Source organism: Protopterus annectens, chromosome 3.part0, assembly GCF_019279795.1.
Source record: "Protopterus annectens isolate FY-2018-M chromosome 3.part0, PAN1.0, whole genome shotgun sequence".
NCBI lineage: Eukaryota > Metazoa > Chordata > Ceratodontiformes > Protopteridae > Protopterus > Protopterus annectens.
Window position 1 is genome coordinate 912,375,316 of NC_056731.1, and position 24,298 is coordinate 912,399,613.

General features: G+C 37.3%; 1 protein-coding gene across 1 annotated transcript in view; it reads left to right on the forward strand.

Annotated features, from left to right (window-relative positions):
• ENOSF1 (enolase superfamily member 1) overlaps positions 1 to 24,298 on the forward strand; it is an 852,891-nt gene that overhangs the window by 573,261 nt on the left and 255,332 nt on the right. Inside the window, exon 11 of the mRNA XM_044065235.1 lies at positions 12,292 to 12,426. Coding sequence (XP_043921170.1) covers positions 12,292 to 12,426 — 135 coding nt within the window. The remainder of the gene's footprint in view (positions 1 to 12,291; positions 12,427 to 24,298) is intronic.

Below are 24,298 nucleotides of genomic sequence, written 5' to 3' on the forward strand. Positions count from 1 at the left end.
CTTTACTCATAGAATTATGTAAATGCCAGTACACTGAATGCAATAGCCAACAGTGAATCAATTAATTGACAATACAAGCAGAACAACTACAGAAAGCAGACTGAGCACTTAATTCACAGCAGCAACCATATAATCCCAAATAAAGCCAAAAAAAAGTACTCAGAGTGCAGACACTGAAATGTCTAGAAAACTGTCCATGTTTCGCTTTAGTCTGTATGCAGCCAGCATTCTATCATCTTTGAGCATGAGTTTGAATTTGGCATATCGTACAATTAACAGTCAGAATATGCTTACAAATTTAAAACTTAAAACAAGACCAATTCCATGATTAATTGGGTCAGTGTCCTGGATGTGAAAGTGGTAAGCGGTAAACCGGTTTAGTGCAGAAAATAGCTTGTCATTCCAGCTCTTGATGATGGAAGTGCAGCCCTCTCCTGCAGTTACTCTGTTTTACCATTTTATCTTCTTACTGTTAGTTGCAGGTCCCAGTCCTAATTTATGACATTACTACTAATTTTCCTGCATCTTGTGCTGCACAGGAGACCATGCACAATTCTCACTCTGAAACTTTAGTACTAGACACAATACTGAAACTGTTCACTGGTGCTCTTCTGTTACCAGCAATCAAAAACCTGTAAAAGAGTATGCACTTTTGGGTGTGGCCCAGGATGGTGAGCAGTTAACAGCGCTGTTTTTTTTAGCTCTGCTGTATTTTGACATCTTTGACAGGATTTTCACTAAAAAACTAAAATAGAACATTTCAAAACTTGATGTATTTATAGTTGAACATCTGCTGAAAGGTTTATTAGAAAAAATAGCAGGTCTAAAATTCTTAATTGCTTTTTTCTGTCAAGAAAACTAGAAAGAACTAATTGTCTCAGAATGAGCCACTGTAAGCCCAGTGTACAGGACAGTGCAATGAAAAAAGACATGCAGGTTATATACTAAGTAACATCAATGACTTATCTGTAAAATCAGATAAATTAGAAAGCAAAATGGACAATTTTAGAGAGAACTGTAAAAAACAAGTTGAAGTGCTGAGTGAATCTCTTAAACAGCAATCATCACAAATCTCGATTATAGAAGAGGCACTGTCCGATTTTGGTAGATTACTTGAAATTGAGAATGACACTGAATTTCTTCTGAAACAAAAGAACTTATTCTGGGAAAAAAATAGAAGACTTAAAGAACAGCTCTAGAGGGAATAATATCAGGATTTATCAGGATTTATGGGATTCCTGAAAAAGAAGAGGGAGACAGTATGATTCAATTTCTTAATACCTGGCTGCCTAAAATTTTTAACCTGCCAGAAGCTTTTTCCTTTGGCATCAAAATGGCACATAGATCACTTTTCAACTAATCTTTAAAAAAAAAAAAAAAAAAAAACACCTTCACCAAGGTCAGTGATCATAAGATTTTTCTCAAGTCACGATAAGGATTTCATCTTAAAAGCTGCATGGACTAATTATCCAGTTAAAATTAAATAAAATGCTGTAAGATTTGACAATGACTACTCAACGTTAATGATGTCAAAGAGAAAAATCATGTGTGCCACATGTTAAAGGTTTAAAGAAAAACAATATTAAAGCACAAACCTTGTTTCCAGCAAAAATAAGCATTCACCTTCCAGAAGGAAAAAAAAAAGTTTTTTTAACACCTTGAAAGATGCAATGGACTTTATACAAAAAATAAAATCCTAGAAAAAAAAAACAGAAGAAGAGGACGGGAATCTATCAACTTCTTTGAAGAGAAATGCAACAAGAGATGGTTGATTATGTAAAGATAAAAACAGTAAAAAACTGAAGGAGAAATGAAAATGAATGTATTTCTTGGTTATGAATTCTTATTAATTTAAAGAGGTGCTTGAATACTTATGAACAGGTGCTGAATATTAGTTTTTACAAGCCTTTATCATGAAAAGCATTTTGTGTGAATTGTAGCTGATAAACTGTTCATTTGCAAGCCCTTGTCAAGAGGACCAACATGAGGCAGTTTAAGTAGAGTCATGAGCACTTTTGTTATGCTGCTGGAGTTCTGAAAATTCTAAGAACTGTCCAGGTTACTTCTTCCTGTCTAAAAGTAAATAAGCATAATATTTTGAATCATATGCTAAGATGTCAATGAATGCAAATTAGATAAGAAGCAAAAGACAGTGAATTGCATTCTAAATTACTGTCAGTTATTAAATAGTTCCGAATGCTTGCGATTTACCAAAAGGATAGTTTACGTAGTAGCCTACAGAAAGACACATGTGATGAAAAAAAATAGGATTGTGTTTCTCTGTTATTGCCTCGTATTAATGATAAAACGTAATATCTGAGAACAATTTATTATGGAATGTTTGAATCTTAAAAGGGAAGATTTTTCAGATGTTTGTTCATATACTGTTAGACATAACATTCAAGGAAAAAAATAGGACTGATTCTAACAGTAGTACTAGATTAATGACTATCAACTATATAAGGGTAAATATAAATGTTTTATTATATGATATTCTACACTAAGATTATAGCTAAAATGCAAAACCTAGGAATATAGTAATAGTACAAGACAGTATACAAACAGAAATAGAAAGAGATCAAAATAAGTAAATATGTGTATAGTAAAAGAATATAAATATGTCTGCAAGGGTAGGAGGTTGGCATAGTGGTTAAGGTGTTCACCTTATAGATGCAAGGTGCAGAATTTGATTCTCACATGGGGCAATTGGCTAGGCTTGGCATGACCCAGAAAAGTAATTAGCCTGGTATTAGTTTATGAACTTATGATCCTATAAACAACTTTACACATAGTCAATAAAATAGAAAAAATATAAAATCATCTGACCTATAAATTAATAAATATGAAAATAACTGACTTCCTCCCTATAGTAGACCAGGCAATAATGTGGGATACAGGGAAAGATGATTGTAGAGTTATTCACTTCGGTCAACTTGTAATAAAATTTTTGAACACCTGTTTAACTTTTCTTTTTATAATAACTCACTGATGGACTTTTTTAAGATGATGCATACTAAAAATATGAGACCCATTAATATGAATCAGAAGCATGAGCTAAGCATTGTTAGTCTAAAGGAGAGTTTGAGAGGTAGTTTGTTCATCTTTTTCATCAAACTAGGAATACATTATTCCATGGTAGAATGTTTTATTATTATTATTATTATTATTATTATTATTATTATTGTTGTATCATTAGATAATGTTTTATTTGTTTCAAAGGTTTTGTCCATATAACATATAATTGTTAAATATAAACTATATAATAAATTCTGTACATAAATGTGATTTCATTATACCTGTTTTTTTTCTTTCTTATATAAATGTTTGATTTTAAATGCATATCTATTAATATTAATGGATTGAATAATCCAGTAAAGAGGGGAGTCTGTTCAAATACTTGCAATTACATAAAGCTTAAATAGTATTTCTTTATGAAACACATTTACTTAGTAAAGATTTAAATAAAATTTCATTAAAGAATTATTTGGTTTTAGCAGGTTCTGGGTTTCAAGCTAAAAGATGAGGCACCCTAATTCTATGGAAGAACTCACCAGTAATGCCTAAAGTAAAATATATGTATGTTGGTAAAGTGGTATGTTAAGCATTGTTATCATTGAATGGAACAGAAAACTGTATACATTGGTAAACTCTTACTGGATTCCAGGGGATAGAGCTAAAGATACAAAAAATTATTAGACACTATAGAGTATTACATGAAAGATGAAGTCATAATGACTGGTGATTTTAATTGTATTTTATCAGACAAAGATTCCACTGCAGATAGAAAGTTGAGAATTGCATATTCAGCCAAACACTTAACACATTTTGTAAATCTGATGAATTTAAAGGATATATATATATATATATATATATATATATATATATATATATATATATATATGAGTTAAGGCATTCAAACTCACTTCAATTTACCCATTATGCATATAGGTATCTAACACAAACAAATATTGATAAAATGTTTGTCTCACATATCGGAGAAGTTTCAATAGTTTCATGTCCATTATCAGACCATAATGCTATAATCTTTAATATTATTTTAAAAACTGACAATTTAATACATCACAGGAGATTACCAGCATACATTATTAAAATAAAAGGATTCATGGATTGGTATGTTAAAGAGATGAAAAATTTCTTAGAAGTAAACATGAATGGTGAAGTATCCAACATTGTCCTCTGGGATTCACTAAAAGCATACTTAAATGTAAGCATTACAAGCTGGTATATTAATAAAACAAGAGAATGGGACAAAGAATTGAGTACACTACAGGCCAAATAGGCACACTAAAGTTAAATCTAAAACCAAATGACATTATCAGTCAGTCTGAACTTAAAAACGTAAGTACAGAATAAGTTCAAATTCTAAATCATAAAGATTCAATTAACCTGGAAAAACTCAAACTTTAGGCATATTCAGTAAACCCTTTAAGCTTGCATAAACTTACTGTTAGTTCAAAGAAAATAAATAAACTAAATCATATCAAAGAAATTGTAACACATATAAATAATAAAAAAGAGAAACAGATATCAAGGTATTCTTGAGGACTTTAAAATATTTTACGAAAATATAAATAATACAAATAACCTAGTTAATGATGGTAGAGTTAAAACCTTTCTAAGAGAAAATATAAATAATAAAATAATTAATGAACAAATAAAAAAATGATGGACCATTCACTTTAACAGAAATAAAATATCAAATAAAAAAGTTAAAAAATAAGGTGGCATGCTTAGATGGTCTTTTACCAGAAACATATAAAATACTATTGGATGATGCAGTTAAAATATTTGACAAGATCTACAGAGAAATAAAAACAACTGCTGAAGTCTCCCCATCATGGAAATATTCCCTTATATCACATATTTTAAAACAAGATAAAGATCTTACAAAATGCATACAGACAAATTTCACTTTTAAATGTGGACTATAAGATGTTCATGTCCATTTTCGCTAACAGAATTAACCTCCTTATACCTAAACTAATTAACAGTGATCAAACTGGGTTTATTTTAAATAGACAACTACTGGATAATATAACAAGAATGCATACATTAATAAACTATGCAAATAAAAACAAAAAATAATCTCAATTTAGATACAGCTTTTGACTCAGTTAATTGGTTGTACCTGTTTAAAACACTTAGTGTATAATTTCTCACCTCAGCTAATTGTATTAATTTCTAACTTATACAGTAACTCTTCTACTTATGTTAAAATAGGCTGTTTTTTCTAATTCCTTTAAATTACAAAAAGGCACAATGTGCTGTCCATTGTCACCTTTACCTTTTGCATTAGCTATAGAACCCTTTGCCAGTAGTATTAGATCCAATAAGAACATTAATGGTATCAAAATAAAAGAAGATTTCAAACTAAAGATTCATCTCTTTGTTGATGATATTTTGCTAACAATAGGAAATATAGAGAATTCATTAGAACATATAATTAGTTTTCTGAGTCAGTTTGAAGAAATCTCAAATGTAAGATTTAATCATAATAAAACAAGTACATTATCAATTATTAAAACATTTAAAAAATCATGCAAAAATATTCTAACTTTCATTGGAATAACAATCAAATAAAATATGTTGTTATAACCATTATATCTAATGGTAAAGAAATGATAAAGCTTTCAACAGGTTGTTAAGTTTAGTCACAAATTGGAACAAATTTTTCTTTACCATGGAAGAACAATTAATGCTTATTGAGATAGTAATCTCCCTAAAATATTGTTTGTCTTACAATCTTTTAGTACCGTCTCCACCAAAAACAAAAATTATGATGAAATAATATTCTAGTTAATTTTTTTGGCATCCAAATAAACCAAGAGTTTCTTTTGATTGTCACAGAATAGGCTGGGATAATGGTGGAATAGAATTCCCCTGATATTCAATTGTATTCCACTTCAATTATAAAAGTTATAGCATTGTGGATAAATTTGTTTTATGATTCACAATGGAAATAAATACATCAAGAAATATTATTAGTAAATAATACATTTATCACAGCCAAACATAAACAAATAGTCTCTTATAGTTTTATCTGGTTATTAAAATATTTTTGTGTAAATGGAATTATACCCTCTTCTCAAATTCCCTATTTAAGTAACAATTTCCTCTCGTCAAAAGTTCACATATTCTAACCATTGTATTAAAGAGTTAATATTTTCTATATTTCCAGTTGCATATACAAATGATGCTTAGCAACTCATAACTTCAACAAACTGCTAGTATTGAAAAAACAAAATAATTTAATGGCATCAATTCTTAAATGGTACTGATATTTATACTGTTGAAAATTTAAGGTCCAAATATAATCAATATTCTGAGAATTACTTAAGCTTACAAATATTTAGAGACTTTGTGGAGATAGACATTAATAATATATTTAACATAGATAAGAAATTGTTGCCCTAATTATAGGTATTCTTAATAAATATCAATAATAATGCAATGAAAAATAAATCATATTTTTTACAAATGTATAAAATTCGTAAGTTAGATTTCACATATTTTCACAATTCCTATTGAAACTACTCCTCACAAATTAAAATGAAGACTTCTTTGAAGAATACTAGAAAATAATATTAAAATCTACAGATAAAACTACATCTTCATTATATTGGAAAATTTTTACTTGGAAATTCGTACACAGAGCTTTTGTCACTCATAACCAAATTACAATTATGTGTGAATTAAATGCTGGAGATGTGATTTCGAAACAATAGCTGATTGGACGCATATGGTATATGCGTATGAAGTCATCTCTCCCTTTTTGGAAAGAAATTAATAACTTCATTCAAGCTTTGTGGTCAGACAGATGTAATATTTCTAAATCTTTAGTTTAATCTGATGTTCTGATTCCTGAGATAATTCCAAAAACCCAAGTGCCTCTTCTTTGGTCTATTTCTGCTATACCCAGAGAAGTAATTACTAAAAATTGGAACAGTAAAGTTACCCCTCTAGTGTTGAATTTATTAGTATGGCAAAATTGTTTGCAGTAGTGAATTGCATGCTATAAAGATGAGAACTTCTAATATTACACATTCATATAAATCTTAGTTTTAAGCTTAAAGACTTGCTTGAAAAATATTAATTATTGTTGATATATATAACTGTGATGCATTGATCAGCTATGGACCTATGTAAATAACTGTTTGTTTTATAATTGTTTTGTTTACTTATTGTTTTAAAACCAACTAAAAACAAAAAATGCAGAGATTATAATAAACTTAAAAAAAATTATGCACTCTGACTTTGCTGTAGTATCAGAAAGTGTAGGAGATGCTAGAGAGCTAGAGGTGAAACTAGTTCCTAAACTGGGGTAAAAAAACAAACTTTGCTGACAAGCAGGTGTGGCTGCACTCTGAATCTTAAACTTGGGTAGGATGGAGCAGGCACTGAATCAGGACTATCAGTCACCTAATCAGGATGCTGGGACAGCAAGCTGATTTCATATTCAAATTGAGATGTGTTAGGCAAAATGGGACACCTGAGAACAGTGCTTATAGCTTAAATGTTTCTTCCACAACCAAGATATTCCCTGGCAGACCTAGTCCTTCTCACATTTTTTTCATTGTTCAGTGCTTTTTCAGAAATTGTTGGCGCATCGATGAAGTTTGATTCAGATGAGGCAGTATAGTTGCAGCAGAATCCATGTAACTCCAGACCTTTGGAAGCATAATGATCTCAGTCAGGATGTATACCTCTCCTGGCACCAACATCTGCCTTTTGTTTTTTCTTTCAGTGTAGTTTAATCATGTTAGGCAGTTTCTTATCCTCTATGTCAAATTTAAACTCTGATGGGAAAGAAATGAAGAGCATACCTTTCAACTGCAATTGCATAAATCAGGAACAAAGCCCTTGAAAGTCAGGGATATCTGCCTCCAAGGACATACAGTTAGCATTACTTTTTAATATTCAGTAGGCTACAGCCCCATCATTTTCCAATATATTGTGGGTTACCACAGACATTTATAAAGCAATGCTGACATTATCAAAATGAAAAGATGCATTATGTTTTTATTGTGAAAACAATATACAGTAAAACCCATTTCCATTAATATGGCAGACACAATGATGCAATCATATACACTTTCTCTTCCTTTGACTTGCCACACTTCCAGGTTTACCTCTATAAATTGACCCATGTGTGCCATGAGAATGTTAGTTTAGGTGCTCCAGTTTTAGTAAAAGGGAATAAAAGAGTGGGTAACATGACAAATGGCAGAAGAGGTCTAAGAAGTGAAGAAAGGTAAAACAGGCCTCTATAAGTTTTATGGTTCAAGTGTTGAAACTTAAGTGGTATATGGAAGCAAATATTTTAATATGTCATATGACTGAAGTCACTTGCAGTATCCTTAATATATTCCTTCAACACACCCACACACAAAAATTTACATTAGTGGTGCAGCGGTAACGTCGCCTCACAGCAAGAGGTTCTCCAGGTCGATTCTTGGCTGGAGTGCCTTCTGTGCAGAGTCTGCATGTCCTCCCTGCATTCATGTGGGTTTTCTTCAGGTACTCTGGTTTCCTCCCACATTACAAAGACATGCATCTAGAACGTTTCTCCCTGGGCCTCCACTGAAAATTGGCTTCATTCCAAGTCGGACTTTCCCGGTAAACAAATGTTTAATAAATAAAATAAATAAATAAATAAAGGAATATAGACTGGATAAAAGTGCTGTGAATCTGAAGCATATAGGTACTGATCTGTCGTTAATATATTGCTTTACTTCTATATTTAGAACATTAATAGGGAATTATTTCTGTTTGTCTGAATCATCATGTTAGACACAAAGACTGAATGCATCTTACGAGTGACATAGCATATCTTTTTCTTTATGTTTTTAATGTAACTGTTTTTTTTTTTTTTCAGTAATCCAGACCATGTGTACTTGATGGGGATTACATCTGTGTGTCACACCATATAAAAAGTCTCCCAGTACTTTGGGTTAAAATACTGCAGTGTGGCTGACTCCATCTGAAAGAATTTTAGTTTAGACTAATTATGCGTACCACAGTCTGTATTTTTTTCCCTCATTAATCCCAATCCCTTCCTTTCCTCACCTTGGTCTTGTTGCTTTTGCATGTGGTGTCTGTTGCAATTTGGCAACAGTTGTTTTGAATTTGTTAATGAATTAAAACTCAAAAACTAAACAAAAGGATCCAGTGCATCTGATGAAGTAGCTTTGCTACGAAAGTGTTTATGCTCCTACTTTGATTTTATATGGATTAAAGACGGATTTTAACTGGAGTTCTTTGGTTGTCCTTGGATCCGTTTGTTTATTTTTTGTGTTCTACAACTTTGTTAGTGGATCCAAGTTCTGGTATAGGTTTGTTGGTGGTTGTGTTTTACTATAATGAATTAAAACTGTTTAAGATGCACCTCATTCCATTTCTATTTTTACCTTCATAAGTCAAATTAATTCTGACTGTCTTGACAGAAACTTGCCTAAAAATATGTATATCTTGTTGCAAATAATTCCACTACTGTCTCTCGTTCTGTATAAAGCAGATTCACACTAATGTAGATGGTCTGAAACAAATCCAGGTTGGAGACAGGGTGGTGAATCAGCAGCAGAACACAGTGTACATTAATGCAGCAGCTAAATTTAAAACATTTGTCACATGTTCACACACACTATGGACCTCACCGGGCAGCCTTCCAGTTTTAAGCCAGTCAGAGAAAGATAGTGGAGCTAAGGACAGTACAGACACACAAACACACAGCTCTCAAGCTTCTAAACTGAAACAAGTATTTATCAGTACACATCGGTGACTAAATCAGGAATTGGGACAAAGCAGCAGTTGTCCAAAAAAATGGGAGATTCAAGACAGTATTTTTTAAACTAAAAATCTTATTCAACATGTATGTTTACATAAGCACAGGCAGTGCAGTCCTCATTCATGGAGCATATTGCTTTACAATCTTGGCGGTTGCCCCTATTCCAATATTTTTCTCTGTGCAGTTTACCACCCAGTGGCATAATACAAGTGGGGCAACCCAATACCAGGATATATTTTCTAATAACTTTCCTTCTATCCAACACAGTAGTAAAGATGTTAAAAATATAGGATAAGACAGTTTAGTAAAATAGGATGACATAAAAAAATGGGGAAATATAAGAGCTAAACTGAAGAGTGTAGAGAGCAAAGTGGGGAGATTTTTTAAGCATTTCTACCCCCAACCCCTGCCCCTCCAATGAGCAAGCATGATATCATGTCTGCTATGCGGAGTCCAGAGCTAGTGCGAGTGTTCACACTTTTTGGTTAACCTGAGTGCTAGCGCACTACTTGGCTGGACTCGTGTCTAACCCCCTCTATGTATTGAATGCACTTTGTGGTTTCTCAACAGCTAGACCTTCTGCAACAGAGATTCACCAGCTCCCTTCCCAGGGATGGGGTCAGTCATCATCAGTATTCATTTCCATCTCTTCATTCCCTTAGGGTGCTAGTCAGATTGGTTCCTGTGAAGTGTAGCCAGGGCCAAAAGTTTCTACACTGTGAAGATGAGTGAAGTCAAGGTGTTTTATATTAACGCTTTGGTAGGGTTTGTTAAATAAGCTTACATTACAGACATCATTTCAACTATTTAATGATGTACTATAATTGCCATTATTGTATTGTAATTTTATTCTGCATCTAGAATACATATTGTACTGGAACTGAATTCTAGTTTCTAAGTACTGTATGTTGAGCATTTCTATCAGGGCCTCTGCTGTAAAAGTTTTTTTTTTATTATTCATTTGAAGTTTCCCAGTAAATAAAAGCATTAAATAAATGAGTAAATACATTTTGTATTGCTGTTTAAAAAATTCTTTCTAATGGAATCAGTCTTTTCTCTCTTATTTTTCAGTCTTCACTTCTGACCTCTCTTTGATGCCTGTAGACCTCTTCTTCCACACCCCACCTCCAAAGGTCATGGCTCTCACTTAGGACTCAGTAGTCCTTGTAGATATTTAAGTGACGTTCATGTACCAGTTTGATATTATACTCAAGGAATGCTGATTATTTTATTTTGTTTTGTATTGGTGTGGAGTATGCAGTAGTGTGACAACTTTGTGTTCCTACTAACCCCATTCAAGTATAACTTGGACAATTGTATGAGGAACAGGAAATTCAGCCCTGTCTTGGCATCTGTGTCCCTAATAGATACAGACAACCTGTAAATTGTTTGCCTCCCAGGCCCCTGCTTTGTAAATGTTTCATCTCCCAAGCCCTGGGTTACACTTATCAAGGGTACCAGAATGGGTCAGAGATTTAGGATGCTTGGCTAGGCTTGAAAAGGCCCTTGTGGTCATTAGCCTAGTAAACATCTATGAAAATATGAACATGTTGTTGATGTTAATCTCAATGGTTCTCCTGACCTCTCTTTGATGCCTGTAGACCTCTTCTTCCACACCCCACCTCCAAAGGTCATGGCTCTCACTTAGGACTCAGTAGTCCTTGTAGATATTTAAGTGACGTTCATGTACCAGTTTGATATTATACTCAAGGAATGCTGATTATTTTATTTTGTTTTGTATTGGTGTGGAGTATGCAGTAGTGTGACAACTTTGTGTTCCTACTAACCCCATTCAAGTATAACTTGGACAATTGTATGAGGAACAGGAAATTCAGCCCTGTCTTGGCATCTGTGTCCCTAATAGATACAGACAACCTGTAAATTGTTTGCCTCCCAGGCCCCTGCTTTGTAAATGTTTCATCTCCCAAGCCCTGGGTTACACTTATCAAGGGTACCAGAATGGGTCAGAGATTTAGGATGCTTGGCTAGTTCTTGAAAAGGCCCTTGTGGTCATTAGCCTAGTAAACATCTATGAAAATATGAACATGTTGTTGATGTTAATCTCAATGGTTCTCCTTGAGGAGGAGTACTGTCCCAAATGTACTTGGATTACAGTTTCCCTTCTGTTCATGGTGATACCTTTTCTGTTTCAGACCCAGGTCTTCAGAGTCTTAACCTTCCATCTGTTTCAGTGGACCAACACAGAGATTTGTATTATAATTAATTTCCCTAAATTCAGAACATGTCAGCAATATCTGTAAAAGTTTAGCTATAGTCTCTGTTAATAACCAGCTTCTGGAAGCAGCATCAGATAAAGAGGGGTGCCAGAGAGGACAGAGATAAATGAACAAGGAAAAATAATACTTTTATTTAAGTCTGATTTATTGATCTTCCCAGCTAAATACTTTCAATATCACTAGATACTGGTTTCTTTTTGTTGCTTGAAGTGAGCTGTTTGACTAGGAGCTTTTTGTTTTCTGTCCTAGATGCTGGATGCTAACCAGAGGTGGGATGTCAAGGAAGCCATTGACTGGGTTTCTAAACTAGCACAGTTCAAGCCATTATGGATTGAGGAGCCCACTTCACCAGATGATATTCTTGGCCATGCTACCATTGCTAAGGTATAGATTTTTTTATAATTCTTCTATCATTTGTGTTACTCAGTACAAATTCTTTGAAGCAAAATATCTTGTGGAAATTTCATAGTGAAACGCCCATTTTAATTAAGTGATTAATTGGGTGTCTCTTTTAATTTTGACAATATAGTGACATTGCATAGTCACTGTAACAATACAGTGGCATTGCATTGTCTTTTAATGGAGTGGTTATATGTATCAAAGTTACAAAACTAGATAATCACAAGATGTTTCAGTGGTTAGGCTTAATATGCCAGTTCATGAAGTGTGGTTGGCACACTGGTGTAGCATTCAGCATGCTGCCTCACTGTGCTTATTGCTAGAGTACCTTTTGTGCGTTATCTGTATGTCCTCCCAGTGTCCGTGTGGGTTTTCACGTAGTGCTATTTTCACCCATATCCAAAAGACATGCCATATATGAATTGACAGCCCTTTATACTGCTTTGAGGTGTGTGTGGGTGTGTGTGTGGGTGTGTGTGTGTGTGTGTGTGTGTGTGTGTGTGTGTGTGTGTGTGTGTGTGTGTGTGTGTGTGTGTGTCTGTGTATGTGTGTGTGTGTGTTTACTGACCTTTGGGGATGGGCTGTGATTGATTGCCTGTAATCCTGAACTTGATAAAGTGGGAATCAGAGACTGAATCAATACACTAACAGAAGCCTTCATAAGGCTGGTAACATAGTAATATCTTTTTGCAGCACCGAAGTGATTGGTTGTTCACTGTGGTGCAAAGAGGTTGTTTTTTTTTATTAACCAGCATGATGAGAATGCAATAGATGGCAATATGTAATGATACAAATTGATTATTCAGAGACCTGCTTCAGCATACTGTTACCTATGTAAATTAAAGAGCAAGACCGTCAGAAGTAATGTGATATTTTTCATTATTTGGTCTTTCTTCCCCGTTAAGTCAAACAGTCTTTTATTAATCCTTTAGTAGTAGGATGAAGTTTACTTAGGATACACCTGGTCTTCTTCAGAGCAGTCTCAGGTTTTGTGTTCATCTGCACAGCTTGACAGCAAACTGCTGTTACTTGGTAGAGTACTGTAGCAGTTTCCTCCTGTGCGAGACCCACTGTGAGCTCTGCCCCCTAGGGTTTCTTTTTTTAAACCTTTTTGTCCCTGCTGAATGTTGATCATCACCCCCATCTAGGCCAGTTGTCCCATTTGTTCCCTACAATGGGGCGAGGTTTAACCAGGAGGTGCCAACATCCAGATAGCCACTGGGCTGGTTTGAGGTTTGTGCTGTTAAGCTCTACTCACTGCACGCATCCAGTGAAGTGCCACAGTGGATGTACAGTGGACTGACTACAGCAGCCATCCCCTAGCTTCTGCAAGGGGTGATCTCTCTAAGCGGACCTGCCCCACCCCTGGGCAAACCACCCCAAAAATGGTGCAGCATTTTGAGTGGGAATATATGCAAGTGTCTGATGTGCAGAAAAGGTATGACCTCATAGGTTTTACAAAGTCCCCAAAACCTGTACTTTTTATATAAAATCCCTGGGCAGATCCCTCTGCTTTTTCTGTTGTGACAGACAAGCCCTCCAAATTTCTGACTGCTGCTAATACCCTGCCATCAGAGATAGTAAGCCCATGGACAGATATGAAAAAAAAGGTTTACTGAACATAAGTAACAAAAATATATGTTATCCATTCTAAATGATTTGAAAAAAACTCTCTCACACTTGGAGGTCTCTGAAACAAAACAGCTAGCTATTTCTGTGGTGGGTCAAGCTACCCAGGTGGTAATGCCAGACACACTGCAAACTAAGAAAACTCTGGAATAAACCAACCTATCCAAAAGCAAGGTAAACCAGCTCCATGCAACAGCTTGTCTCAGATCCAAATTTTTATTAACTGCAAACATTAAAAAATCGTAATGTAAACTCTTTCGTCTGCCTCTGCAGACTTCATCAGATACAAATGGAGAAAATCAGACAAGTGAATTTAAATAAATAGCACCCATCAATATACTGGTACCCAGTACCCACCCACACCTTCTGATAGCATTTAAAGTGGCCCAACACCTTTTTTCCTTTAATCTGCACACCAAATAAATACAATGTATAACATTATTAAAGTACTTGTATTAAAGACATCTTTTTAGCATGTTACTTCAGTAAAAATTTCCTACTTGAATTAATATTTTATAATAATGAAAATATAAAATGTAAATAAGCATTCACAATCAATATATATTTAACTTTTAACGTACAAAAAATAACATAAACCCAGTGAAAGGAATAACAGTATAATGGTTAAGTTGTCCACCTCAAAAACAAAAGGTGCAGTGTTTGACTCCCACCAACTCAAACAGTCAAGCCCACATAGTCTACAAGAGCACCAAACCCGGCACCAACCCATTGAGTCATAAATCGATACATGGCATTATAAATAATATCATTGTTTGTACATATTTTATAAAGCCTTATCTCAGATAAAAAAATCATACCATGAAGTAAATTTCAATATACATAATATTCACCAACATTACCTTTCTAGTGTCTTTAGCTTTAGAATACAACAAATGGATATATTTTCATTTAACCCCAGCCAGGATCCTGCTTCTATACGTAATCGCCACTTTAATTCTTTCTTTTCCAATAGTACCAACCATGGTTTGCCCCTTTCATTCCTCATTTGCCTATCTATGCCCATAAACTTAAATGTAAATTTGAGTTTATCCATTTGTATCTGATAAAGTCTGCAGAGGCAGACGAAAGCGCTTATATTACGATTTTTTAACGTTTGCATTTAATAAAAATTTGGATCTGAGACAAGCTGTTGCCGTGGAGCTGCTTTACGTTACTTTTGGATGGGTTACCCAGGTGGCAAGACGTACTATAAATTACTGTTATGTTGCAGTGGAAGCTTCACTTAGAGCTGCTGCTACAGGATTTGTTATTAAAAGATTTGCATGGCTTAGTTCTCAGTCCCTCCCTGAGGATATTAAAACTAAACTTTTGGATTATCCTCTTGATAATGGTGTGTTACTTGGGCCTGAAGCTGTAAAATTGTTTAAATCTTTGTATGAACAAGGGAAAACAATGCAAGATTTCAAGCAAATTGTCATTACCTCTGTTCCCAGGTATCAGACAAACTACCTGGTTAAGCCCACTTCCATTTCTTGCAAGGACCCTACATCCACACAGAAGAGCAGAAAAATGTGTAGAAAGAGATTTCAGGATAAACATACTAGAAGTCCCAAGTCTGAGAAGCCTCCTTTTTCAGACAAATCAGCCTGATTATTTTCTGCCACATCCTATTCCACTCAGTCCACCCCCTTCTGTCAAAAAGACTAAATTATTCCAACTTTCAAAAGTATTCCATCACCTCTACCAAACCAGGTCTTCAAGGACAAGGTGCAGTAGAATCTGTGGCCTGACAGCATGTAGGATTTGTCGTAGCTCAACACCTTTCTGAAGGTGCTCCCTTTCAAAATGTTTTCTCTGCAGACTCTCCATTGCATCCTTCTACAAGTTTTTCTGGTATACTTGGATTTGAAGGAAGCTACAATCCCATTCATCCTTATTTCATGTAGTTTATAAACTTTTCTGATTGCTCATCACAGTTTCAGTTCTCTGTTTTGCCCTTTGGGTTATGTTCAGCCCCAAATGCTGTTTTTATTTTGCAAAGGGCAGGCCTCCTTGCACCTCTCTGAATGTGGACCCCCACATCCCCTACTGTTATATATACACCAACCCTGAGATCGCTTTGCTGTATGGAAAGGGCAAATTCCCCACTTTCCACTATTCTCAGTCTTGCATGGAATAAGCTGGCAATGTGTGATCAACTGATTTTCTTTCAGTTTTACAGGCTTTTTCTTTGTGATGAATTTGCTTCTTGACCACGTGAATGACACCCATGTATTCATATTCATATATAAGGTTGCACTAATTTTGTTGAATGCTGTTTAGGTCGACAAAGTGTAGTACAATGTAGTTTGTGTGAATGCCAGATTCAACAATCAGCATTTTAATAGACAGTGTGTTTGTTGGCAAAGGTAAGTGGGTGTGTATTAGGGGTGGGAGTATGTGGATGAGTGTGTGGGTTGGAGTTAGAGGAAGGATTAGGTAAAGGGATAGGTTTAGAGTGTGTGTGTGTGTGTGTGTGTGTGTGTGTGTGTGTGTGTGTGTGTGTGTGTGTGTGTGTGTGTGTGAGTATTTGTGGGTTAGGTCAGGAGGTATATTTAGTGTGTGACTGTGTGTGTGTGTGTGTGTGTGTGTGTGTGTGTGTGTGTGTGCTTGTGTGTGTGCGTGTGTGTGTGTGTGTGTGTGTGTGTGTGTGTGTGTGTGTGTGAGAGAGAAGGTTGCAGGTTAGTTAGAGGTTGTATTTCACATTGCATGTGTGTTTATGTGTGTGTGTGTGTGTGTGTGTGTGTGTGTGTGTGTGTGTGTGTGTGTGTGTGTGTGTGTCCCGTTTCAGAGATGTCTTGTTTAGTGGTAATGTTATGGAAAGGATTTTTCCTAACTTAAAGTGTATGGTTAAGGTGAGGGGCAGGGTTAGGGTTAGCTCCCCCAATCTCCACCTTTCTAATGAATGCAATCTTTTTTTTCTGTGCTTCTTTTGCTAGTAAAATAAATTTTTGATAAGTTGTTTTTAATTGTATGTGTTGATGTGTTGACCATTTAACATGTAAAAAAATCATGGTATAGTCATGTACAGTATGTGCGTGTCTGTGTTTGTATATATATATATATATATATATATATATATATATATATATATATATATATATACATACATATAAAGGAAGAGAGGACACTGATGCAATGGTAGTCATTAGACAGTTTATTCAAACTATTATGCCTTGGCAGGTTATCTGAAGGTTGCCATATCGGTTACCTCAGTTTCTTAATGGTGGCCTTGTAGGCAGAACCTCTGGCTGTGGACAAGCTTAAATCTGCTTCCCATTTAATAGCCCAACTTTTTGAAGCCCTCGACAGAGAGACTAACTGTTTCCACACAATCCAGCGTGCAGGTATTTTAGAATTTAAATCTTTGGATGAAAAGCATCTTCTGTCTTTTAATGTTGCTGTAGGTGAGATTGACATTGAGCAACTGTTTTGTGTTATCATTATATATGTCTCCTTTTCTTCTGGTTCAGCTTTTAGTGGAATTGCTCAGGTACTAGGTGCCTCTTTCACAACCAAACGCTATTATTTGAAAACCTTTTTTTATCACTTATCAAGGTCATGGGATTCACTAATATGCCAGAAACGAAGCCCAGAATAGATTCTTTGAGTATTTGGACCTTCCTGAACATCAATGTTCAGAGGCCACATCACTAATGTCTGTCCTGAAGTACTAAAGCATATCTGGCATATTCCTAAGAAAAAAGTTCTTTGTTGCCTCAAAAGCTGAGGTGGATTTGTCTTGATATCAGAAAGTTTTTATTTTGGTTGAAACATCCCTATATAAGTGGACTATCTCAGATATGGCTCAATAGCGTCAGAGTTCCTTGCACATACTGTCTGCCTCCCTGACCCAGAGGAATGAAACCTTGAATACGACCCAAGTTCAGGTAGTGACTTTGGCACTAGAGGAGCTAATTGAGGGAAGGTTAACATGCATAATCTGATGATGTCCATTTTCATTCATTCCTCAACTGTTAGGTTCGGATCTGACCCTTTGATCCAACTCATCCACTTCTTTCAGATCATAGAATTCTTTTTTTTTCCTCTCTTTTTTTCTTTGAGCGTAGAATTCTTGAACTCTAGAGCTCCTCCCTTTACCCATAATGCCTCACCAACTTAACATACTTCAGATCTCGTTTGTCCCATTGCAAACAAACCTAGATTGCAAGCTCTTGAGCCTTAGGACTTTTTTAGTTGATAGTTTTTCCACTTTTACACAAGTTTAAATTCCTTCATTCTCTTTCTAACACTCTTGTAGTTTTTCTTTTACCTCCTTTTTATCCTTATATATTTTACATATTAGCTCCTTTTTCTCTTACTCCTTGAGTACGTATCAGTCCCATTGTTGGTAGTCTTTGTTTTCCCTTTCTGTACTTGTTATAGCACTTGCTTCCTTAAAAAAAGCCATTCTATTTTACTAGTTCTTACTTATAGTGAATTGTTATCTAATTTCTTCTTCAGCTTTACAAGATGTCAGACAAGCCATCCATTCTCGAAAAAAAATGTGTAGCTTGTGGGCAAAAGATCCCAAACTCAGACACCCACACATAATGTATGTACTGTTTAGGTCCCAAACACCTACTGTAGATGTAGATTGTGATATTTGTAAAGGCTTTAATTCCAGAGCTTTGATGGCCAAGAAGAATAAGCTTATCTTTGGGGGTCTTATTCCTTCCAAACACTCTACTCCAGTTGCTGGGGCTCAGATCCCTAAAAAACAGGGCAAGAAGGATTACTCTGTTGTAAAGAACAAGGATTCATGCAAAAGATCCCATGATCATCCTTCTTTCTACTTTGGCGTCGACATTGCCTCCTTCATCTGAACCACCAGATAATCTTTTGAAAAAGTCAGATCCAACCATTTTGGATCTGAAGCCAAGACGTGAAAGATCCCCTTGCACCCATACTTCCCCTTTACTTTTGGAGTCTGTCCCTTCCAGATTACTATCTCCATTCCTTGAACAGTTGCCCAGAAGACATTCTAGGCCCTCTTCAACAGCTTCCTCTCTTTGATCCTCCAGGACCCTATCCAAAGCAGATGTGAATAGGATGTGGAGGAAGTTCCTCAGGATGCAAATGGGAGTTCTCTCAACTCCAGCCCCATCGGGTCTTGAGAGCCTACATAGATCCACACCACCTTTAATATCTCCTTTTCTGAGCCATCCTTCAGTTCACAGATATCGGATCTGAAGTCCTTGGGGGCATCTTCATGGTTTCTACGACTCTAATGGTTTCTCTGATTTGTCTGGCACCGAGTACCTCAGAGCCGGAGGACTTTTGGAGCCAAAGTGTCGACACTGGCACTGGGGTGTTGATGTTGAGTCCCAAACTGTTAGCGCCATCTTTTCCCCTCATAGCATCAGCCTTAGATAGATCGGTTCCAACTCCTTCCTTGGGTTGGTTGCCTGTGAGACATCAGAAGCCTACAATCTGAGGGGGTAATTTGTTGGATTCATCAATTTCTGCTTCCCCTAGGCACTTTGCTTTTGAGGTAGTGGAGAGAGTCTTCTTTATGCTTAGAGATCAGACAACTCTGTCCTCCTCAGATCAGACTTCTTTATCTTATTTGGTTTTGGATCCTGAGCCTCGTTCATTCCTTCTACCAGGGTAGCCAGTCCTAGCTAGCCTCCAGTCCACCCATCAAGTATCATTATCTCGTTTGATACCTCTCTGGAGCATCCTACTGATGAAGTCCGTCAGAACACAACATGCAGGAAGAGGCACTTAGACTCTCCACAAGAGTCTATCACTGAAGACAGTGATTTTGCTGAGGGGGAAGGGTCCCCCAGATCACCACCTGATGATGTCTACTTTGGAGACATCTTGGATCTCCTTAAACAAAGAGGTGGTTGGTCTCTTGATAACCCTTCCTAAGAGGAATCAGTGTTTCTGGAGGCTTTCCGGTCTTACCCATCTACCTCTTGGGTGACTCCACCTGCCAATGAACTTTTAGATCTGGTTTCCCAGTGGGCATGGAATGAACTGGGCAATGTGAAGCTTATTCCCAAGAGAACAGGCAAAATCCTTGCACCTCCAAAAGACCGTCTTCGCTGGAGTAAAGGAGTGACCATTGATGCCACGGTTGTTGTGGCAGCCACGAGAAATGAACTAGCAGAACAAAGTTCCTCTGTCTACCCCCCCCCCCCCGAACAGGGAGCCTAGGGTGCTGGACACCTTTGGGAAGCATGTCTATGCATTAGCAACCTTCACTTTAAGGTCACTGAATTATTTGGTGCATTTTACCAGACTTCAGAAAGATTTGATCAAGGAGTATCAAATCTCTTTCAGGGTCCTTATCCTCCTAGGAAGGAAATGCCATTTTCTTGTGGTTGGCTACCCTTCAGTCTATATCTAATTTGTCCATGAGGTTAATCTCTTGTGCTGCTGAAGGTGTCTCATGAGCAGCGAGTTCAGGCATTTCCATTAGGAGACATGCCCGGAGGCACTTGTGTGATTTTGTGGAACCATTTAAATCTTATTTCATCAAGGCGCCCTTTGACAGAACCTCGTCGTTTGGTTGCAAGGTAAAAGGTACACTCTCTAGGTGTGAACAAAAAGGGAAGACCCTGTCTGTTGTGGATTTATGTTTTTCGGTGCCTCAGAGATATTCTTTGTGTTTCACTGTTGCAGTCATCACATTTGGGTTATCTGCTTGCAGCAGCCCTCAGTCAGCCTGATTATCAAAGTCTTGGGTCCTGCATCTGTTGCTGTCATATCTTCCATGATGTCAGGTAGTCAGGGGTATAAAGCATGCAACCGACACCATTACATCTGTCTTTCTTGCCGTCTGCTGCCTGAAGCAGAAGCATTTAGAAAGTGCCGGTCGGCCGACTCCTGAAATTTTCGTTTTCGAGTTTCAGAACCGAAGTCTTCAACTAAGCTAAGAACCCCATTGGGGAACCTTTTTCTTGCTCTAAACCTATGTCAGTAAAAGTTAACAATTGTATTTCTTGTGGAAAGCAAATACCTCATAAAGATTTTCATTTGTACTGCATTCATTGCTTAGGCCCAGACCACGACGTACCCCACTGTCGGTTTTGTGCCTTATTCAAACCTCAAACTATTCGCCGGCGGTTCATTTACTCTTCTAAATATTTTGGTACTCAGTTCAATTATCCAGAAATGGCTTCGGTAAGCCACCCGACTACCGACATTCTGAAAAAATGCAAAGATAAAGACAGAGACAGACTGCATAGGTCCAAAGCTGCCGATGACGCTTTTCCTAAGCTAGTCGCCAGTTCACCGGTACTCCATGAGGTGCTTTTGCAGCCCCTGATACCCACTACTTCAGATTCGCAGGCCTCAACTGAGACCCATTCGGAGTCTGGTATGCTGTGAGATGCTTACTCGACTGTGGAACCTACGGATCTCTACCTTGGATAAATCCTGAACCACTGTGCAGGCACCGGCTTCTGAGAGTGTATTCAGGCCTATTGACTTGCATATTAAACCGACACCATCTTCTTCTTCAAGGCCTAAAACTTGATCCATGCCTAGAAAACTGACGCCCAGACTGCATGGTCAGGCCCCTGTGCCTAAAAAACAAATGATAAGAATGGCTGAAGACCTTATTACTCTAATCAGGGGAAGCCACCCTTCCCCCTCTAAGAGACCTAGGGCTGATTTTCCTTCTGATTCTTCTGATCAGGACTCTGAAATTTCTGTTTCCACTGATGACCAGGATTTACCCTTATCTACCTATGAGGATTCTGATGCAGAGGACTCCATTTCCTCTGCTTCCCCTCCAGCGGATTTCTCTTTTGGTGAAACCTTGCATACTCTTCGGGAGCATTTTCGCTGGGAAAGCCAGGATTACTCTGACTCCAAAAAGAGGCTTAGGGATTTCTTACTCCTTCCCCAACACAGGCCTTTAGCTATACCTCCTGTACTGGACGTTGTTGATGAGCCTTCTCGGAATCTAGCCTGGCCCTTGACTCTTTACCTCCTGCTCCCAGAAAACCTGATAGGTATTACAGGGTTCCTGGCTCTCACAAGTTCCTTGTTAAAAATCTTACTGCGGATCCTGAAACCATTTCACAGGGACCCAAGGGCATTAAGGCTAGTACTGCCAAAAATCCTACCCCCTCGAATAGAGATTCCAGGGCGCTGGATAGATGGGGTAAGAAGGTATACACTTCTGCAACCTTGGCCATTAGGGCCTTAAATTGCCAGTTTTATATGTTAAAGTATCAGCAGCATATTATTGGATTGCTTAAACATAAATTTAAGTTGATTCCTGACTGTGCTGAAAATAAAGATTTACAGTATTTAATGCATTCTGATGAACATGTTGGAAAACATACTTTGCAATGTGGTTTTGATTCATTAGAGGAATCTTGCAGGGCTGCTGTCACTGGGTCTGTACTTAGAAGGCATAATTGGCTTAAGGAGCAATCTTTGCCAGATCATGTTAAGGCTAAATTGCTGGATGCTCCCTTAAACCAAGACCGCCTGTTTGGCAACAAAGCAGAAGAAGTACTTAAAAAGATGGAGGAAAAAGCTAAATCTATGCAAACTGTTAAAGATTTCCTGCAAGTACAGCCTCCCAGATTTAGTAGGCATTGGCCCTCTAAGAATTGGTCCTTTCATGCCTCTTCCAGGTCTTCTCAGTCCAAACCCAAACCCAGCAGAACACCCAGGCTGCAGTCCCAAGGAACTCACAGGACTAAGCAGTGGGGAGCTCCCACTTCCAAAGCAGGAAGTAGTAAGACTCCCCCCATGGTAAATTGTCTCAGTGACTTAACTTTAAACCTTCCAAGCCCTGCTCAACTGACTGTTCCTTTAGGGGGCAAGATTGCCCTGCTGGCAAAAAATTGGGAACTGATTACCCAGGACAAATGGGTTTTAAATATAGTTTCCCAAGGATACAGATTCCACTTCCACTCCTTACCAACCCCAAACGGTTGGCAAAATCTACCCCCAAATCAGTGTGCAGAGGCTCAAAAACAAGTTCTCCTTCTTTTAAGCATCAGGGCTATTCAGCCTGTCCCAGAAGAAGATTGGGGACAATGTTTCTACTCAAGACCTTTTCTAGTGCCCAGAAAAGACAACTCCTGGCATCCTATTCTGGACCTGTCTATCCTAAACATATTTTTGGTAATACCAAAATTCAAGATGCTAACTCTTCATCAGCTGCTTCCTATGCTAGGCAAAGATGCCTGGTTGACAACACTGGATTTAAAGGAAGCCTACCTACCTTGCACATCCCAATAAGGGAATCTGGCAGAAGATACCTACACTTCAAAGCAGGCTGCATGCACCATCAGTTCTCTGCACTGCCCTTTGGCTTATCTACTGCGGCCAGGGTATTCACAAAGTGCCTAGCTCCAGTCATTGCCTTTGGCAGGCAAAGAAATATTCAAATATACCATACCCATACCTGGACGATTGTCTAATTCTGGCAGAAAGCCAGGACATACTACTGAATCATCTGGCATTTGTAAATAAATTGCTAACTTCTCTGGGGTACATGATAAATGAAAAGAAATCCCATCTTGTACCCTGCCAGCAAATTGTATTCCTGGGAGCATGCTTGAATACAACTTCCCAGATGGCCTACCTCACCCCAGAGAAACAAGTTCATTTGACAGCCTACTTCAAACTACTGGCCACAAAGACCCAGCTATCTGCAAGGAAAATACTGCAAGCCCTGGGGTTCATGGCCTCCTGCATTCTACTAATTCCATATGCAAGACTGCATATGAGGAAACTACAATGGTATCTAAAAAGCCTATGGTGTCAACATTCTCAGGATCTAGAATCAATGATTCCTATCATACCTTGTCTACAGATAGAGCTCCTTTGGTGGGCAGAGGCCTGCAACCAAAACAAGGGACTGCCATTCACTCTACCCCTTGCCGCCCAAACCCTAACAACAGACACATCAGACTATGCATCGGGGGCTCACTTAGCAGGGAAGTGCATTCAGGGCAAATGGAACCCAAATCAAATGCACCTGCATATCAATCAGAAAGAAGTGTTAGCTGTACAGAATGCTCTGACAGCCTTCAAGGACCACATTGTTCCAGGACAATTATTGGTAATGACAGACACCACCACTGTTATGTGGTACATAAACAAGCAGGGAGGAACCTACTCTTACCCTCTCTGCAGACTAGCCATGGCTCTGTGGAACACAGCCTTGAGCTACCAAGTGTACCAACAGGCTCAGTTCCTGCCAGGAAAGCTAAGTACACTGGCAGATGACCTAAGCAGAAATCTCATG